At 36.8% G+C, this 19,115-nt stretch overlaps 1 protein-coding gene across 1 annotated transcript in view; it reads right to left on the reverse strand.

Annotated features, from left to right (window-relative positions):
* LOC137018377 (gamma-aminobutyric acid receptor subunit alpha-2) overlaps window positions 1-13,806 on the reverse strand; it is an 84,109-nt gene extending 70,303 nt beyond the window's left edge. Inside the window, exons 1-2 of the mRNA XM_067382994.1 lie at window positions 13,745-13,806; window positions 8,638-8,753 (exon numbers count right to left, since the gene is read on the reverse strand). Coding sequence (XP_067239095.1) covers window positions 8,638-8,753; window positions 13,745-13,806 — 178 coding nt within the window. The remainder of the gene's footprint in view (window positions 1-8,637; window positions 8,754-13,744) is intronic.
* Window positions 13,807-19,115: the final 5,309 nt, after the last annotated feature.

A 19,115-nucleotide genomic window follows, 5' to 3' on the forward strand; every position in this document is an offset into this window, starting at 1 on the left:
GACACGCCCATTATTTTTAAGAGTTTCTCCTAAATCGGTAAGTTAGGAGCTACTTTTAGCCTTAAGATGTTTTGTGAATACGGCCCCTGATCTCACACAAATCGGGCTCACCCCGATCATATCAAACATGTTTGATATTTATCGGGATGAGCAAGAATAACATCAGTACTGTCACAATAGCCAATAGGAAACAAGTATACGACGCGACGGAAGTGACAGACATTTCGAAATGGCGACCGCGAAACCAAGATCAAGGAATCTACAATGTAAAAGGTGACACTAGCGCTTTTGAACTACAGTAGGCAGGCAATGTTATAACGGTAAACATTCTAGCACACTACGATAGTAATAAAAGGTCAATTTTACCTCCATTTCTCGCTGAAGAACTGACAATCCACGTTGAGCCCGTCTCTTCAACCATTTTTTCATCCACACTCGTTTATTCTTCTGCTTTTGTGTTTTCTCACAACAAACGATTATTATTGCTACAGTTCCGTGTTTCAGTCTATCCATTTTGTTTACATCCGCTTTCGATCTGCTGCGTAGATCACGTGACGCGCTTCCTCTGGCAGATAATCTTAATAACATTTTGTAGTGTGTGATGCTCCGCGAATTTCAAATCTTGTAGTGTGAGCATGTTTAAGATTTGAGGGAAGAAAATCTGCAAAGATTCTCCTGAAGTGTGTGCTGCAACCAGATTTTACAATTGGATAGGATTTTAAAACCAGGCATAAGGGTTAGTTCACCCAAAAATGAAATTTCAGTCATTAATCTGTAGTTCGGAGCATGTATCAACTGCCAAAGTCACGTGATTTCAGTAAACGAGGCTTTTTTACATCATAAACGTTTCAAAATTTCAATAGTTCACATGACTTTGGCAGTTTGATACAAGCTCCGAACCACTGATTCAAAACAAAAGATTCGTAAAGCCTTGAAGCTTCATGAAGCAGTGTTTTGAAATCACCCATCACTAGATATTGTTGAATAAAGTCATTATTTATTTTTTTTGAACCACTGTAGTGACATGAACTGTTTTAAATATGTTTTTATTTGCATTCTGGGCGTTTTAAACATTGGGAAGTGTTAATTGTCTTGCTGTCAATAGAGGCCTCACTGAGCCATTGCATTTTATCAAAAATATCTTCATTTGTGTTCTGAAGATGAACAAAGGTCTTACGGGTGTGGAACGACATGAGGGTGAGTAATTAATGACAGAAATTTCATTTTTGGGTGAACTAACCCTTTAACTAATGAACCTTACTGTAAAGTGTTACCATCATTAAATAACTTTAAAAAACACAATTAAAGAAATTTTCCATTCATGTATTTGTGTAACTACAGCTGAATGGATCAAATCCATTGAGAAAAACTATAATAAAATAAAAAAAATAAAAATAAAAAATGAGTATTTAATAATAATAATTTTACAAAACAACATTTCAACACTTTCAACATCAACATTTCATACACTTGGTGAGTAAAAATTTCAGACCCTGGCTAAGATGGCTAAGATGTCCTGTGCACAGCTGCTAGATTACACCACTTCCCTGAATATTTCATTTTAATATTTCACTGTTTTACTTTTTTATGATGAACATTTTTTATACTGAATTGGGTAATCATGTAATATCTTATTACTGAAGTAAAACCACTGTCTTACAAGGCAGCATAATTATGTTGCATTTTTGAACAGTGCTCCTATGATGACTTAAAATGCTGCCTAGTCAGACAGCTCACTAGGTTTTGGAACAGAGCATAAGTTTCTTTTGTTTACCGACCAGTGAATGATCACAATGAATGATTCAGTCTGATTCATTTTGTGATGCTCTCTGTATTTGTTTTGCAGCAGAAAAGCAAAAAAGACTACCAGCTGCTTTTCAATCTTTATAAACCTAGAATAAGAAATAGCAAACACTCTAACAACATGTGTGAAAATGCTCGCAATGGCAATAACAACACCATGAATTCACCTTGAGCTAAATCAATAGCCTCTTGAGGGCAAAATGATTATCCGAGTCTGGTTTATGCTTCTTCTGAATGTTCCATTTATTAGGTCATTATATCCTCATTCCAGCAGAGGTAAACTTCTCTACACACGGAAAGAGATGCTCTTTGATTCGTTCACAAAAGTTAATCAGCCATAAACATGAATGGGATAACAACACATTCAGATTTACTGACACGTTCAGCCAACCTGAGATTGACTGCTGAGGTATTGGATGGAGGAACAGGGGGTTTGTGGGAGCTTGGCCTGTGGAATGATGAGTAGCCTACATCGATTGCTCTGACTCTTCCCCCCCCCCGAGTCTTGGTGCTGTGAATGGATGGGCGTATATATATTTACATAAACAAACCCATTATTCACTTGATTAAGCATTGTACACACCAATATATATATAAACAGAAATCAGGTGATTTAAAAGATGACAATGGAAGCTTGTTTCTGCCACTATTTAAAAACTAAAAAAGGTAATTGTGACTTTTTATCTCACAATTCTGGCTTTTTTCCCCTCAGAATTGTGAGATATAAACTCACAATAAATAAAGTCAAAATTGCGAGTCATAAACTCACAATTGCACGTTATGAACTCACAATATGCACTTTTTTGGACTTCAAAATCAGGAGCTCCATTCACTCCCATTGCAAAGCTTGGAAGAGCCAGGATATTTTTTTTTTTTTTTTTTATATAACTCCAGTTGTGTTTGTCTGAAAGAAGATAGACTTATACAACTAGGATGGTTTGAGGAAAAGTAAATCATGAGATAATTTTCATTTCATTTTTGGGTGAACTAACCCTTAAAGTATTTAAGCTAATACCCTAAGGTTTGCAAAACATGTGACTAGCTACAGTAATTCCTGTGAGTCATTGATTTCATTATTGATTTTTTGATGAAATGTTGACTGGATGCTGGTGGAAACATACAAACGGATCTTTGACCGTGAATCAATGACCTCAAGCATTGAGCATCATCTCACTAATAACGCAAGATGGTTCACTCGGTTCACATAAACAAACAAGCCAGACCCAGCACTTGATCCCAGGATTAATGAGCCGGTCTGGCTGGACCTGGGGTCAAAGTTCAAATTAAAACCGAGCAGAGCTGAGAAGACCGAACGAGAATTGAGATTCAATACGTGTCGAATATAAACAGCTCATTCAGCTGTGCCGATTAAAACAGTTCAAAGGATGTGAAGAGATGAAAAGATTCAGCCCTCCTCTCTCCTGAAAATATGCTCCTTGTCTTTGAACGGCTGGAATATTATTACTTATTCATTTTGCTTTGTCTTTTCAAGCTCTCGTATCATCACTAAAGTGTTAAGGGCAGGTAAGTTTTATGCCAGCTGGATCTTTAATATGCCAAGACCAGCGTGAACTACCTCTAAACACAAAACCGTGAAGAACCGTACCTGCCTAGAATGCTTTATTGCTCGGAAGTTGCTCTTTCCTATGAGATTTAACCCTTAAATGCGTGAATGTTTCACCAATCATTTTTACATATTTGGGTCCTTATCGACCCAGAGCTATATCTAACACAGACGGACTTCTACCTGTCAGGATAATATAAAACTCTCCAAATATTAGAGTAACAATTACAGAAGAATAAAATAAAGCATATTTTGTTTTGGAGCATAGAAGGGTTCAGTTTGAGCAGATGTTTTATGCCATCATCACATTCAGCATCTGGCTCATATTCACGATCTCAAATATATTCTCAAAAGTGTCATTTTCAACGTTCAAAATAAATTTTTTGATTGCTAAATTGATTGCGCACAGTACTTGCAGTAAATCGCTGAGCCATTTCAAGTTTTGCTAATGATTCTTCCTATTCTTCTGTTTTGTGCCTGCAATAACTATGAGTGAAACGTCACATCATTGTGTATCAGACATTGCCACCTTGTGGAATAAAGGTGAATTGAGCTTATTTAGTCAACAAACATTCATTTAAAAAAATATTTACACTGTTACACACCTCGGGTCGTTAGCAACCATATACAATTTTTACAAAAACAATTGGGAAAACGGGCATTCTTTTATACATATTTTTTTCTTGTTATATTGTTTATAATGAATTGTTTGAGGAATACTAAGAAGGTCTAACTTTTAAAAAAATGAATGAGGAGGAGAGAATGACGTCCCGGGTCACCAAAGACCCGAGGGATGTGTTTAGGGTTAAAACCCGAGGGTTAATGGTAAGGATGCACTGATACTGATACTAGTATAGGTATCAGCCCCATACCAAGCTCAGGTACTTGTACTCATACTCATAAAAATAACCCTGATACCAAAGACTGATACCTCACGTGACATACATGATAGAATTTCCCGTGCACAGAGACACTGGCGGCAGCAGCAGAAACAATGTCAGTCTCAGAGGTGTGGAAATACTTCAGAATTAATGATGACAATAGACACATTGCGAACTGCATGCTTTCAATCACAATTCGTTATCGATTAGTGAAGGTGGGATAGGCGGAATCATGCTTAATGACTCAGACCAGAAGCGCTCTCTCTCTCTCTTTCTTGCGCGCGATCCCAGTTCTCTCAGACAGCGCGCGCTCAGTTCTCCTCGTGCCTGAATGGTCAAATGCACACATAGTTGTCAAAATGTCCATCGCGTGGTGTATCTCACGTAAATACAGTCGGTTATGGCTTAAGTGGATGTAAACATTTGGTCGAAAACAGGATATGTGTCAGTATCCATGGATTCGGTCTTAAAGGAACCGTAGCCTATATTTGTCATTAATGTTAATAAAACAACAAAAGATGTTAAATAAATGTATAAATGGTAAATAAAATGACTGTATCTGAAAAACAAGTTTATTTAATTTGTATCTCTATAGTATTTGTTGTATTGTTTGTAATTTGTTTGTACATTTCTTTTTATATAACAACAATTATATTATATAATATTATAGTGGTATAATATTATAATTATATTATATATATATATATATATATATATATATATATATATATATATATATATATATATATATATATATATATATATATATATATATATATTGGTAATTATGTCCTTTGAAGTTTATTAGACACTGTGATTTTTTTATTCTTTAAGTTTGTGACAAGCACATAAAAATTATTACTTTTTTTCACTAGAGTAATAATAAAGAAGCTGTCCTACATTCATTAGTCTCACTGTGTTGTGCTTGGAAAACTGCAACATCACCAAAAAATAAAAAATAAAAAGAGAGAGAGAGAGAGAGAGAGAGAAATTATAGGTATCGGTATAGGCGAGTACTAGAAAAAAGTATTGGTACTCGTGCTCTGTCCTAAAAAAATGGTATCGGTGCATCCCTAGTTAATGGCATTCTCAGCTATGATTCATTTAGGTATCAATAGTGTTGGGGAAAACTCAAATTATTGATGCTACTAACTAAGCTACATTTTTCAGTAGTTTGACAGGAGCTCATTTTTTACTGAGGTAGTAATCGAACACACATTCTCAAAGCTGTCTCTGTTCTCTCATGTAGCCCTAAGAAGTGGCGTTTTATTAGTTGAATGAATTGTTTTGGTGAACCAATCAAATGATTCAAATGAAGGCACCTTCAGTCTGTATTTCACTGAGGAGTGAAATACAGTAAATGCAGTCAAGATGGACAGTGCTTTGTTGTGATACATTGAATATAATTTAAATTCTGTTGTTTTTATATGAAAATAAATATGATGAACGAGACACCCAAAGTACCAGTTATTTAAATGTCAACAATCATCTGTCCCATACAGAGCTCACACTGTCAGTGTTTAAATCAAACATAATAGAAGAGAATAAAACATCAGGGTTGATTAAACCGACCACTGTGTCGTCAGAAAGTCACTTCCCATCATGCTTTTTGTCAGCGCAGTCGGGGGAAAGCATCTGTGCCTGACTGTGCCATCTGGCACATTTTTTTTTACATACGTCAGTATGACATCAGAGCAAGTTGGGCCACACTTGGACACATTTCTAACCGAAATGCATCTTTTGGTGATCACCGGAATTGGTTTTGAACCTATTTTGCTCATCTCAACTGAGCCTAGTGATTCAAATGAATCAAATAAATGAAAATATTCAAATTAAACAAGTTACAGGGATGAATCAGAATCCCTACCACTAGTAAATGTATCTGTTCAAGAAGGTGGATAGTAGCTCAGATCATTTAGACTTGAAAGAATTTGATGAGAAATGTTTGAGTTCATATTGAGACCTCTGATTTTTGACAGACTTTGGTACCATCTAAGCACAGTTTGAGACATTGCTAAAATCTCTTCTAAAATCCTAAAGGTGAGATTACCGAGGTGAAAAACAACTCTATTGATTTCATTTCATTAATGTCAAGGAGAAACTACTGAGATATTAAAGATTTCCATTTCTGATTTTCTGTGAATCGGATAAGGTACAGGAATCAGATACAGATAAAAATTTAAATTTCTCTTATCGATTTCTTTGTGTGCATTTTAATTTGACTATAAACTATTCAAGTGCAAGTAGATCTGCGTGCTCTGTTCTGTGCTGCACAGTACACACATCTAAAGTATATGCACAGAAAGAGTGATTTTAATGTGATTTTAAACCGTTTCCTGCAAAAGTATTGATTTCATTCAAAACTTGTGCACAGAAAGCCGCCTCTCATAGTGTTCTCTTTCGGATCATTTTGCACTTGAACATACAAATACACACAAAAAAATGTAAAAATACACAGGTGAACATTGTGATGATCCCGGTACTTTGTTTTGGGAGTGTGGTGATTGGTTGCCCCACCTACAACTTAACTTAAGTTGAGCCTAATGAGACTCTGATTGGTTTATTGCATGTTACACCCAAAACACATCCATGACTCATTAAGTGACTAGGTATAACCCTTTTAGACCATTTTTTCCACCGTTAAACTAGCAAAAGAGGATTCTGACTTCACCCTAAGTGCGCCATGCGCTTCAGACCATGTGCTTAGATCATTAAAATAAGGCCCTTTGTGTGTAATTTGTTTATTTGTTCTTTTTTAATTACTGAGTGTTTACTTGTCTTTAACAATACTTGAAATGTATATTAGTCAGGCTAGTTGATTTTGATATGGTATTTTTAAATCATATGCAAAAGTTCCTTGTGTAAGTGTTCTTTAGCCTGTCTATTTTTCTTCATGGTATTCAGCTACAATGAAATTTTTCTAATGAGAATAAACCTTACTAAACCTTAAGGCCTTGATATACTTCAAACGAAATCGAAGAACGAACTGATGTGACGTCATTTTGAACAAAATCAGGCCAAAACGATGTTCGTTTTGTGTTCTTTTTGGGAGTTTGAAATGGCTTGCCAAAGCGAACTTTCAGGAAAAGTTCACTCCAGCTGCAGAACACCTTCGTACTACCATTGGTCAGTGACGATAACGTAACAGGAGGTGTGCACAGAGGCTCCGCCTTCTCTCGCGTCAAACGCGTCTCTGGCTCATTTTGTGTGTTTGAGTTCTTTGAAGTAAGATCTCCACAGGTGAAAACATGAACACACTGAATAGCCGCTTTATAGTACAAAATGAAATTGTGCTTCTGATAAAATGAGGCACTATCACTGTTTTTCATGTTTGATACCGTAAAGCTGCTTAATTTTAAGCAATCTATTGAATAAAGTGCTATATAAATAAACGTGACTGGAGTGCTAATTAGCAGAGCTTGTGCTAACATACCTATTTTGTTATGATCAGATGCTTTTCTTATGCTTTCTATAAAAAAATGCTTGCTGTTTTCTCATTTTTGTTGTTTATTTTGTTACTGAGAAGAAAGTGTACAGCACTTATTTACATATTCATCTAAACGTCGCTCTCAGCGTGGGCGGCGTCAGATGTTCGTTTACAGTATATCGCTGGTCACGTATTTCGAACTTCTTTTTGCCCCTAAACGAAGAACGAAAAAGAACTTTGCTTGAAGTATATCGGAGCCTTTACTACTTAATTTTACCTTAGTGGAATCAAAATTAGGAATTGATGATAATCAGAATTGATAATCAGAAACGGAATTGGAATTCAAGCAACCCAACCCTAGACAACGCTGTGAGATCACAGTCCTTCTACGCCTATTAAAGGATGGATGACAACAGCGACAGACAGATCCATAAGGTTCAGTGAAATCCTGCATGCCATTACAGCCTTTGTTAGCTAAACTAATCTGCTGATAGAAAAATGTCAGTGACACTTGAGTAGTGACAAAACATTTGAAAAATGCTTTCTTTTATGTCAGCCAATAAAGAGCTGCTTCATAATCGCACTGTGTACATAACCACACAAATCAATAAAAACAGGTGCTCGGTATCTCTGTAATCTGAGCTAATGTACTTCTGTTGTCACCGTAAGCACCATAATGTGCTCCTGGCTTCATCGTCATAACATCAGACACAAACTACACTGATAAAACTGCTAGAGATATACCAGATCCAAATGCATTGAGGGTTAATTCTTAGAGTTAGTGCCAAGTTTGTTCAAATCCATTGCACTATAGACGAAGTGATTCTTGAGGAAATATACCGTAAACTCGACTCTGGAGAAGAGCAAGGATGATTTCAGCCTTCATATCTGGTCCTTATGGCATCTTTCATCTTTAACTGCATATCAAAAGCAAGTCATTTAATTCACACACTATAACTCACCTCCAAGTCCGGGTCTCAGCCGGTTGTCGTATCCGTCCAGCAGGCGGTCCAGGATGCGTGTGAAGAGTGTGATGTTGTTTTTGAAGGCATCTGTTGTGGCATCTGCGGACACTGACCTACACAACAAAGGCGCAAACGTCAGGAGTACGTGTGAACTTAACAGTGTAATCGTGAACAGGATGGGAAAGACTTCAAAGATGATGAAAAAAAAATAAAGTGGTGAATCTACTGACTGGCTGAAATGAGGAAATACCTGATCTTCAAAATGCTCTTGACGTCTTTTATAACTTCAGTTATTCTAGTTTCATAAACTGCAAGTTACAGCTCTCATCTAAGATGTTCTGAGAATCATTGTACTGGATTCAAATTCAATTTTAAATCATAGTAGCAGACTTTGGGAAGCTACTTTGAAGACAGCATTATGGTCAAGCTAGGCTTTAATAAGTAGTAAGTACAAGCTAGTAAAACACAATAGCTAACTACAATGAAGTTATTTTTATTTAAAGTAAAGTTATTTATTTTTGTGATACAAAAAGCATAAGCATATCAATATGCCAGCCACATATAATGTATTTACACTAGCATGATTCCATTTTTTTTTTTTTTTTTTGGCCAAATAATTTTCTCAGATTAAGTTTAGTGTTTTGTTCTTCCCTCATCTTTAAAGGGTCATGAAACCCCCTCCCCCGTGTTAGCCTGGTCGTTCTGAGCTGGAAAATTACATTTACGAGCACTGCAGTCTCATGATAAACGACACGTAGTTTAACACAGAAAGAATAAAGACATAATTTAACTTTGTCCATTCTCTAAGTCCTTTTTTCATCATAATAATCATGTCATCACGTTCAGATACACGTATCGATGTCCGGTTTGCACATAGTATATTTCGTTTGAAGAAGACTTGATGAAATATGTGTGAAACACCGTGCTGGTTCATGTTTGGTGCAGGAGAATGTGTGAAATACGTCTATAAAAACTTTAAACACTGATACTTTATGCTCTATAATCCACGTGGCCAGTGTTGTTAAACTCATCACGGAGCTCCACGCTGAAACCGATCATATGCGCGCTCCACGTGCATATCATAACAATCATATTTTTCATGTGTTCGTATTCAAACTTCAGTTCTGACCACATCGTGTGCAAAATACAAACAACACTCATGTGCTGCTGTGCTGAGGGAAACATACACAAGGCTCACGTGTCCGAACGCAGAGGTGAATGAGCCACACTTTTGTGACATTTGAATTATCCGCTGCAATGCGTTTTTCATGCGAACACATTTTCCATTTGTGCTCGTAGATTACAGCAAAACAAACCACATGCACCCAAACTTCTGCTCTGGTCGCATCGCAGTTTTTATGTTGTAGTACTGAGGTGCACGAGCACCAACACCAACGATACGTCTCTGAATGACAAGAGCCCGAGGCGAGAGAAGTGATACTTCCTCATGCATAATACCACAATTATAATCGTATGCAAACTACAGCGCAGTGATTGGATTGAATGTGCTTGTTCTCATGAATAAATACAGAAACTGTTGACGTCAGCATGTTCAACATCGCTCTGAAAAAATGCAAAAATAACTAATTTAATCTTTTAAATAAAATTAATGAGTACCTTTAGTGTTTTCAATGATGTGCAGCCTACACATATCTGTTCACAGCTCAAAAAATGTGTTCTGGGGTTTCATGACCCTTTAAATATTTTAAAAAATATAAAATATTTTCCTCATATTTTGATGGTTTAATTGAACTTGTAGTGTCATTAAAAACAAATATTCCCTCCAGACAGAATCTGTACATACATACATACATACATACATTAAAGGACAATACATTAATTTTGTATGTGATGACAATATTCTTATACAACTTCACTGAACTGAATAGACTAAAATAGTTTTGCTGAAATGAATCGGACTTGACAGAGATAGAACTATTCTTGGAGATTGCTTTAATTACTGCCTTAGTTTGCTTGTGCACAATACAATACAACAAGCAAGTGTTTTGTCAGACTACATTGTTGAATATGTTTTGAAAAAAGTAACCTCTTTTCTGCAAAAGTTGCTACAGATACCGCTATAAGATCTATCACTCTGTTCCACATGTTCTACTTACAGGAAAGTTTATGTGAATCACTGCTCAGGAATATAATTAACATACTTAAGCATAATTGGCTCAATTAGCATAAGCAATCATGCATGCATTATGAGCGTCAATTTGATCTGTTTGCTAGCTGACTGTTAAACCCTTTAAATGTAAGAACACAATCTCCTTGTTCCAAAGCCTATGTGAGCTACCTACATAGTCAGCATTTTGAGACACTTGGCCAAATTTTACAACCTGAATTCTGGAAAAGTTGGGACGTTTTTAAATTTGAATAAAATGAAAACTAAAAGACTTTCAAGTCACATGAGCCAATATTTTCTTCACAATAAAACATAGATAACAAAAAAAGCTCATTTCAAATTTGATGCCTACTACAGGTCTCAAAAAAGTTGGCACGGGGGCAACAAATGGCTGAAAAAGCAAGAAAGACGCAGAGCCTCTCAGAAGTAAAGATGGGCAGAGCTGTGAAAGAGTGCATAAAAAAAATGGTGCAATACATCATCTACAGTACATAACATCATCAAAACATTCAGAGAAACTGGAGAAATCTCTGTGCGTAAGGGACAAGGCCTGAGACCTTTATTGGATGCCTGTAGTCTTCGGGCCCTCAGACGACACTGCATCACTCATCGGCATGATTGTGTCAATGATGTTAATAAATGGGCCCAGGAATACTTCCAGAAACCACTGTCGGTAAACACAATCCGCCGTGCCATCTGCAGATGCTAACTAAAGCTCTATCTCCAAAAATTCCCAGCTTACAAGTAATTACGAGCTTTACGAGGAATGCTTTTTACAAGTTAAAATCTTGGCATGAAAGCACCTTTAATACACTTTAAATATATGACTACTAAAAAAGTATCAATAAAATCCCATTAAAATAGACTATGTATTTTATGCTTTTTAGAGTAACTCTTAGTAAATCTTCTTAAAAACATGTTAACGTCAAACTCGATTGGAATCAAACATGAGCTGTCGAGCTAATGAAGTTGTTCCCTAGTTAGGATGCTGCAGTGCAAGGCAGCTGTCAAGTTAGGCAGCAGCGAGGAAGCTCACTAGGTTTTGGAACAAAGCCATAGATTGTAAACGGACATGACTGTGCAAGTTGCTCTAGATGTGATTTCCATCCAAAACACTCCAAAGTAGTTCAACTGGTAAATCACCATATGTATAAATCTGCGCTCTGCCACGGGGTGATACCTCATTATAGGGCAAATTTGTAGCTAATTCCTAAATAGGCTTGACATACATCAAGAGTATTTAGTTTGAGCTAATTACATGGCTTTGAAGCCTCATGTTAGCATCTGGATGAGGGTAAAGCACAAGAAACCTGAAGAGATTTTTTATAATATCAACCCATTTAGAGTTATAGAAAGAACTGTTCTTCCGGTTCCTCTTCAGTTGGAGGACAAACCTCCCCCTCGTGCTCCTTTCTCAGGGCGCATCAGGCATGACCCAGATTAGGGGGAGGTTTATCTGATCCCGTCCCGATTCCACAGTTATTCAAAGTGAATTCAATTCTCATGGAAAACAGTAAAGCATATTTCATGAATCGACTTTATGACACAAGCAGGAGGATGGGGTTGCTTATCACATACATTATCTAGATTTATATGATATTGGTTTATTGATTGGTATGGCATGACGTGACCATGTTCACTCCCAGGAGAGAGGTCTAAGTCAATGATTTAATATGAATAAAAAGAAAACAGGCCATTAACATAAGTTCAAATTAAATTGGCATGAACCTGTGATGAATTTAAGTATCAGAGTAATTATAATCCATGTGGACACTATTTAATCATGGATTTGCAACAAAACCAAAGTTAACCCTTTTAATTGTAATATTTAATTTTAATATTTTGTCACTAGGATCAAAACAAGCTAAATTTAGACCAAAAACTCTCACTGGCTACTCCAAAACACAGATGTGCTGCTGTTATACACTCAAAGGGAGACACTACAGGTGTAAAGGACCATTCTGGTGGATTTTACATTTTTGACTTTCCACAATATTTTGCAACCAAACTTTCCAAAACATCCGGAATATCAGACAATGTATAATATTTCCAATGATTTATGTCACACTGGCATCAGAAAAGACAATTTTCTTGATCATATATTAAGCATATAATTCATGTTAGAGACCCCTAATTTATGAAACTGCAGGTTTGACTTTTTCTATTATTATGAAAAGGCCAGGAATGCATGATTCATCTATTAAGTGTCATTCACAAACAAAACATATTATTTTTCAATATTTGGAAATTAATTTTTATTACAAAATATTATTTTTCTGTTGCCATTGTAGGACAAAATCATGTTCATATACAGTTGTAAGTATGTAAATGTCAAATATTTAGTTAAATAAACAACCTTTTGACAAATGGATAAGACAATTACAAACCGCTGGTATCACGATTACAAAAACAAGTGACATTTTCTGTATGATGTGTGTTTAAGATGTTTAATATGAATATGATTATGTATAACCAGAATGTAAACGCTTGACTACATTCCTTTAGCTTTTAATGTTAATTACATCAAAAAAAGAAAAAAAAAAAGAAAGAACGAACGAAAAATAAATCAGCCTATGCACCTGTAGTACCTCCCCAGAATGGGAAAGAACTCCTCGCGGTTCCACACACGCTGTTCTGCACCACCTAGAGGATTCACCCACGATCATGTACAAAATTCGATGATTTCACGAAGCCTCTCCAACAACCAAACATAACTGCATGAATTAAACTTGCATTAATTAATGTCTCGTCAAATAAGCATGTCTTTGTCAGTCTTTGTGAGAGGAGCGATTTCTTTTGGTGACCACCGGAGTCGTGCGCCGCGTAAAAGTCTCCAGTTACGCACGGACACAAGAGGCTTGGTGTCAAACCCATATACCAGAAACGTGATAAAACGAAGGATATATATGTTGTTTTGATGTATTATAAAGCAAAACATCCCCAAGCCCATTTAAAGAGCGAAACTGTCAGTCCTACCTGGTGTGCCAAAACAGCGTCAACACGAAGATGAGAAGATGAAGCGCGAACCTCTCCCTCATTTCTGCCACTCAAACCTGTGTTTAAGAAGACAAAAGACTGAATCTATAAATCAGTGAAGAAACTGAGGTTTGTTTCAGTAAAATACTGCCGATCACAATGACGAGTTAAGTTGGTCCATCAGCGCACACGGGTCCATACGATCCACCTGATGATGGATCCCACACATTTCATTAATATTTACAGCGTGTAACAACTCATGATATGAATATCAACATCTCTCAAAAACATTTCAATTCATAAGATGAGAAAAACATGACACAGTATCGCGCTGTGATAATGACCTCCATGTAAATGGCAACATATGGCTGATCATTTCCACACATGGCCAGAAACACAAAATCCAGAACGGTGCTGTACTCTATGGAACGGACACCCACCTGTGATCCACCAGATCCGCTCTGTCCTTATGAATAAAGGCTGATAATTAAAAACAGGGAAGTGAAAGTTTATTGCCAGCCGATGAAACAGAATCACGAGTGTTATTTAAAAGCGCGCACGTGGATCGGGAACGAGCCTTAATGAATTCCCATAATAATTCACTATAATATCAGATGCGAATGAGGGTATCTGATCCTCCACCGCGCCTCTCTCTCTTTAACTAACGCACCGACGCGCCTTGACGCCCCGTGATTTCAGATCTTCTTTACTGAATCTCATACTGCTCACTATTTATTTTTTTTTTCTCTTGAAAGAAAGAAAAGGGGGGATAACTACAAAGAAAGAGACAGACAGAGAACTGGGTCCTAAAGACAGTTATATTAGGGTGCTGATTGCTCGCGCACGCTCTTGTACACATTCACATCACGAAGCACAAATATGACACATGTTGTGTGATGGTGTATATTTATTTGTAGTATAACTTCTTTAATAGTTTAGATTTGAATATAATAAAAAATGCTGAGATTATTTACTCACACTCATGTTGTTCCAAACCTATAAGCTGATATTTTTGTCTTTGTAGCCCCTAAAACTCATCTTTGATCACCAAAATGACATATTTAATATCCTGTGAAAAATAAGTCTTAATAGCTTGAATGTAACTCTACATCCTTGCTTCATGTAGTATACAGGGATGAATGGATATTCTAATTAGCTCCGCTTCCATTCACTCGCACAAGCTCAAAGATCTGACGTGCACCTCGTCTAAAATGTAACAACGCATCAATTCTACGCGGACCGCAAGCGCTGTGATTGGTCTGCTAGAACCCCTCCCTCAGGTCAAAATACTGGCGCGGAGCAATCGGACAAGAGCGAGCGTTTTCAACTTCCATAGGAATGAACAAACGATCTGGGCAGCATTTCCCAAAAGCATCATATGCCTAAGTTGATCGTAGCTCCATTGGTTTCAATGGAGCTACGATCAACTTAAGCTTACGATGCTTTTGGGAAACGCTGCCCTGTTTGACACACACCCTCAAACTGCAACAAAAGTTGTTACCATTTTGCCGCTTCTCTACCGCTTCTATTTGTAACCTTCTCTGACAACATACATGACAAGCTTCTTCGGCTTTTGCCTTGATACTCAACATGACCATGGACACCGCCTACTAGTGGTCTGCATGCACGTCAACGCGGACAACAACGCAGAAGTATAAATGAAAATAGGCACATAGCCTACGGCGCAGAGGCCCCGGCATAGGTCCGACGCAGAAGTATAAATCAGCCTACAGCCTGCGCCGTAGCTACGGTGTACACTGGAAGCGGAAGTATAAATCAGCCTTAAGTTATCAAACAGCTAATAATGTGTTGCTAATGTCACACAAATCATGTTCCTGTTTGCCATCTCAGAGTCAGTCAGCTGCCTTCTAAAGTTCGTCGGCCGACTAAGTTTTCTCGGTGTGTTCTGCACCGTTGGCTGAAGTTGGTCCTCGTCGGCTTTTTTTCGGCCGATTCGAAAAGTTGAATCGGCGTTGGAGCTCGTTGGTCCGTCGGGCCATCTGATCATTCTGATTGGCTGTTCAGCTACTGCCGCCTGCTGGTTCGGAAAGGCATTTCATCTCACGCAGGCGCAGAACTGACGTGCTACTTGGACGTCGGCTGTTTAGCGAAAATATAGCGGGATAACCTGGCTTCTCTTGAGACTCCCCTGCTTCAGGGTTAGTTCATCCAAAGGGTTAGTTCACCCAAAAATGAAAATTCTGTCATTAATTACTCATTGACTCTTATGTCGTTCGACACCCGTAAGACCTTCGTTCATCTTCGGCACACAAATTAAGATCGTAAAGCTTTGAAGCTTCATGAAGCAGTGTTTTGAAATCACCCATCACTAGATATTGTTAAATACAGTTGTTATTTTGTTTTGTTTTTTGGTGCACAAAAAAATTATTCTCGTCACTTCATAACATTAAGGTTGATCCACTGTAGTCACATGAACTGTTAAATATGTCTTTAGTAGCTTTCTGGGTGTTTGAAAGTGTAAATTAACTTGCTGTCAATGCAGGCCACACTGAGCCATCGGATTTTATCAAAAATATCTTAATTTGTGTTCTGAAGATGAACGAAGGTCTTACGGGTGTGGAATGACATAAGGGTAAGTAATTAATGACAGAATTTTCATTTTTTGGTGAACTAACCCTTTAATGATATGCTAAAGTACGCACACGTTGACGTAATTTATTACAAGGTAGTTTGTGACGTCAGAAACACTATCGATTTCAAACCATGTTTTTGAGACTGTCTTCAGATCACTGCCGTTTCAAAGAGAAAATACTCAGCAATGGTGTTGACTTATGAATTTGCACATGGTTTGTCTGAAAGCATATTAAAAACACCACATAGACATATAAACAACATTAAAAACTTGATTTTCACCACAGGGGGACTTTAATCACACTGAATATTCACACTGTTTTCCATTAAATTGCATAATTATAGATTTAAAAAAAAATAAAAATGTTTGTAAAACACGTAGCAATTCTTAAGCACTGTGGCAGAAATCACACATTCAAGTCACACCTTCCACAGATTGTTCTCATATAGAACACAAACAGAGTTATTATTAAAATGACAAAGCTGCCTTTTACATAAAACAAAAATACATGGTGATCACTAGCTGTCAAATTAAGCAATATCATTGATTTATTTAAACAAACAAAATACCCAGAGTTGTGTTGGACCAATCCTAAACATAAACAATGTTTGCATCATAAATGTTAATGCATTTTGCTTAGTTGCAAAAACTTAATGCAATGTGTTTAGTTTCAGTGCCTGAAAGAAACAGCATTAAATGGAATGATAAACATCTTTACAGATGGAAAGCGGTTATAAAAAAATGGTTGTTTACTGTGCTTGCCCAATCAATGGTTTAAACCTTGTAAATATACAAATAAGAACATTAACCCAGTACTGAAATCATGAAACCTGATAACACAGGAATAATCACTAACTCAGCGTATAGTGTGAAAAGTATAAATCCACTCTTAAAAAAATGGTTTAGTAGGGTTTATATAGAACGCCAAGGTTGTTGACTCAATTTTAAAGAACACTTTATGCCAAAAAGATTCTATATAAGGAGAAATGTATCAAAAGATTGCAGAATACTTTCATGTTGAAGAGGTTGTGTGTGTGTGTGTGTGTGTGTGTGTGTGTGTGTGTGTGTGTGTGTGTGTGTATATATATATATATATATATATATATATATATATATATATATCTAGATTATTATTTTAAATTCATCAGCACTGCAGTATGTGGTTGGATTCTAAAAATGTTAAGTCGCTGTCCATCTGTCTGTTAAACAGAGGTCTAAGATCAGGTCTTTCAGTTATGCATTATTAATGCTGAATAAAATGATTTCCACATGAAACACGTCCTTTATCCAAGCTCTCTCTCTCTCTCCAAGGAATATTTGATGTCCCCCTGTGATATCAATAGCAGGGGGTATCACAGTAAAAATGTATGTGTGGGCGCATGCTGAATCACATAACCAAACGCACAAACTTTATCTTAATCTAGCAAATCAGCAATAAACATCATGCCGTTCAATAATATTTTATGACCCTATCTGCCTCATAATATTTATTTATACTGGGGTGTCATTCATAAATAATCCAACAGACACAATGAGATTCTGCAATGCTAATATGAAAATAGGAGACAGCCAATAATTTTTTCCCAGAATCTTCTAGACGTCTATAGCATCTTGAAACTCAACAAATCTCACTATTATGCCAGTCCAGATATTCAGTAATTTAATTGCAAATGGCTGTATTCTGCACTAATTGCATCTGTCTGCTGACTCTAAATGGTCAAGTATGTAAATTTTCTTAAAAGCATTTTATTTAGTAACCTGTATTAGCTATTGATAAGGTCCCAGATGATGCATTTGTAATTGCCCCCTTGTCCCCTCCAGATTCTGCATAAATATTTAAAGCAAAAGGGCAGCCGTTTTGGCCTGCGGCCCCAAGAAGACAGATGAGAGTGTAAAGATAAATGCCAATTGCCAATGCAAATACACATTCTGCAGTAGTATAAGAGAGTAGCATTTGATGCAACATTGTGTTGCTGTGAAAAAGTGTTTCTAAGCATTGGTACTTTGTCAAATTTTTGTTTTAGCTCAAGATTTGTAATATAATCTTGACTATTTTTGCAGGCTGTTGATAGTTAAAGACATTTTCACATGAAATTGTATCATAAAGGATAAACATAATTTTTATTGTGGGGATAATGTAGCAGGCTAATGTTTCAAATATTCATCATCGCATACTGCAAACTGTTCATTCTTTCCCCAACACTGACTAAATTTTATGTCATATTTGAGACAATGGCTGCATCCAAAATCGCATACTTCCCAACTACATAGTAGGCAAAAAACACTATATGACAAAAGTAATATGTGCAAATTCACAGTACTCATAAAAGAATTGGCAAAAAGTACTCGGATGACCTACTACTTCTGGCGAGATTCTGAAGTGTGTATACGATGGACACTTCACTGTCCCATGAGGCCACGGAGAGGATTTATGAATGACGGTGAAGCGATGCAACTGGCGCTGATAGGTCACATGATAATGACAACATGGCAAATGTAGTATGTCCAGATTACATTCATACTACACACACTCATACTATATATAGAACATACTTTGTAAGTGGTTGTTAAGTAATTACTTACTCAAAATACGTGCTTACTCAAGAAAGTATGCAATTTTGGACGCAGCCAATGATTTGCTGCTATTGCCAGCATTTTTCAGCTTTCTGTGTTTTCAATGTTATACGGTAGGGGACTCAATTACACAACTTCAGAAAGAATACAGAATCTCTGGATCTAAAACAGGCAAAAAAAAAGGCAGAAACAAGTGATAAAAGC

The sequence above is a fragment of the Chanodichthys erythropterus genome, chromosome 1 (assembly GCF_024489055.1).
Source record: "Chanodichthys erythropterus isolate Z2021 chromosome 1, ASM2448905v1, whole genome shotgun sequence".
NCBI lineage: Eukaryota > Metazoa > Chordata > Actinopteri > Cypriniformes > Xenocyprididae > Chanodichthys > Chanodichthys erythropterus.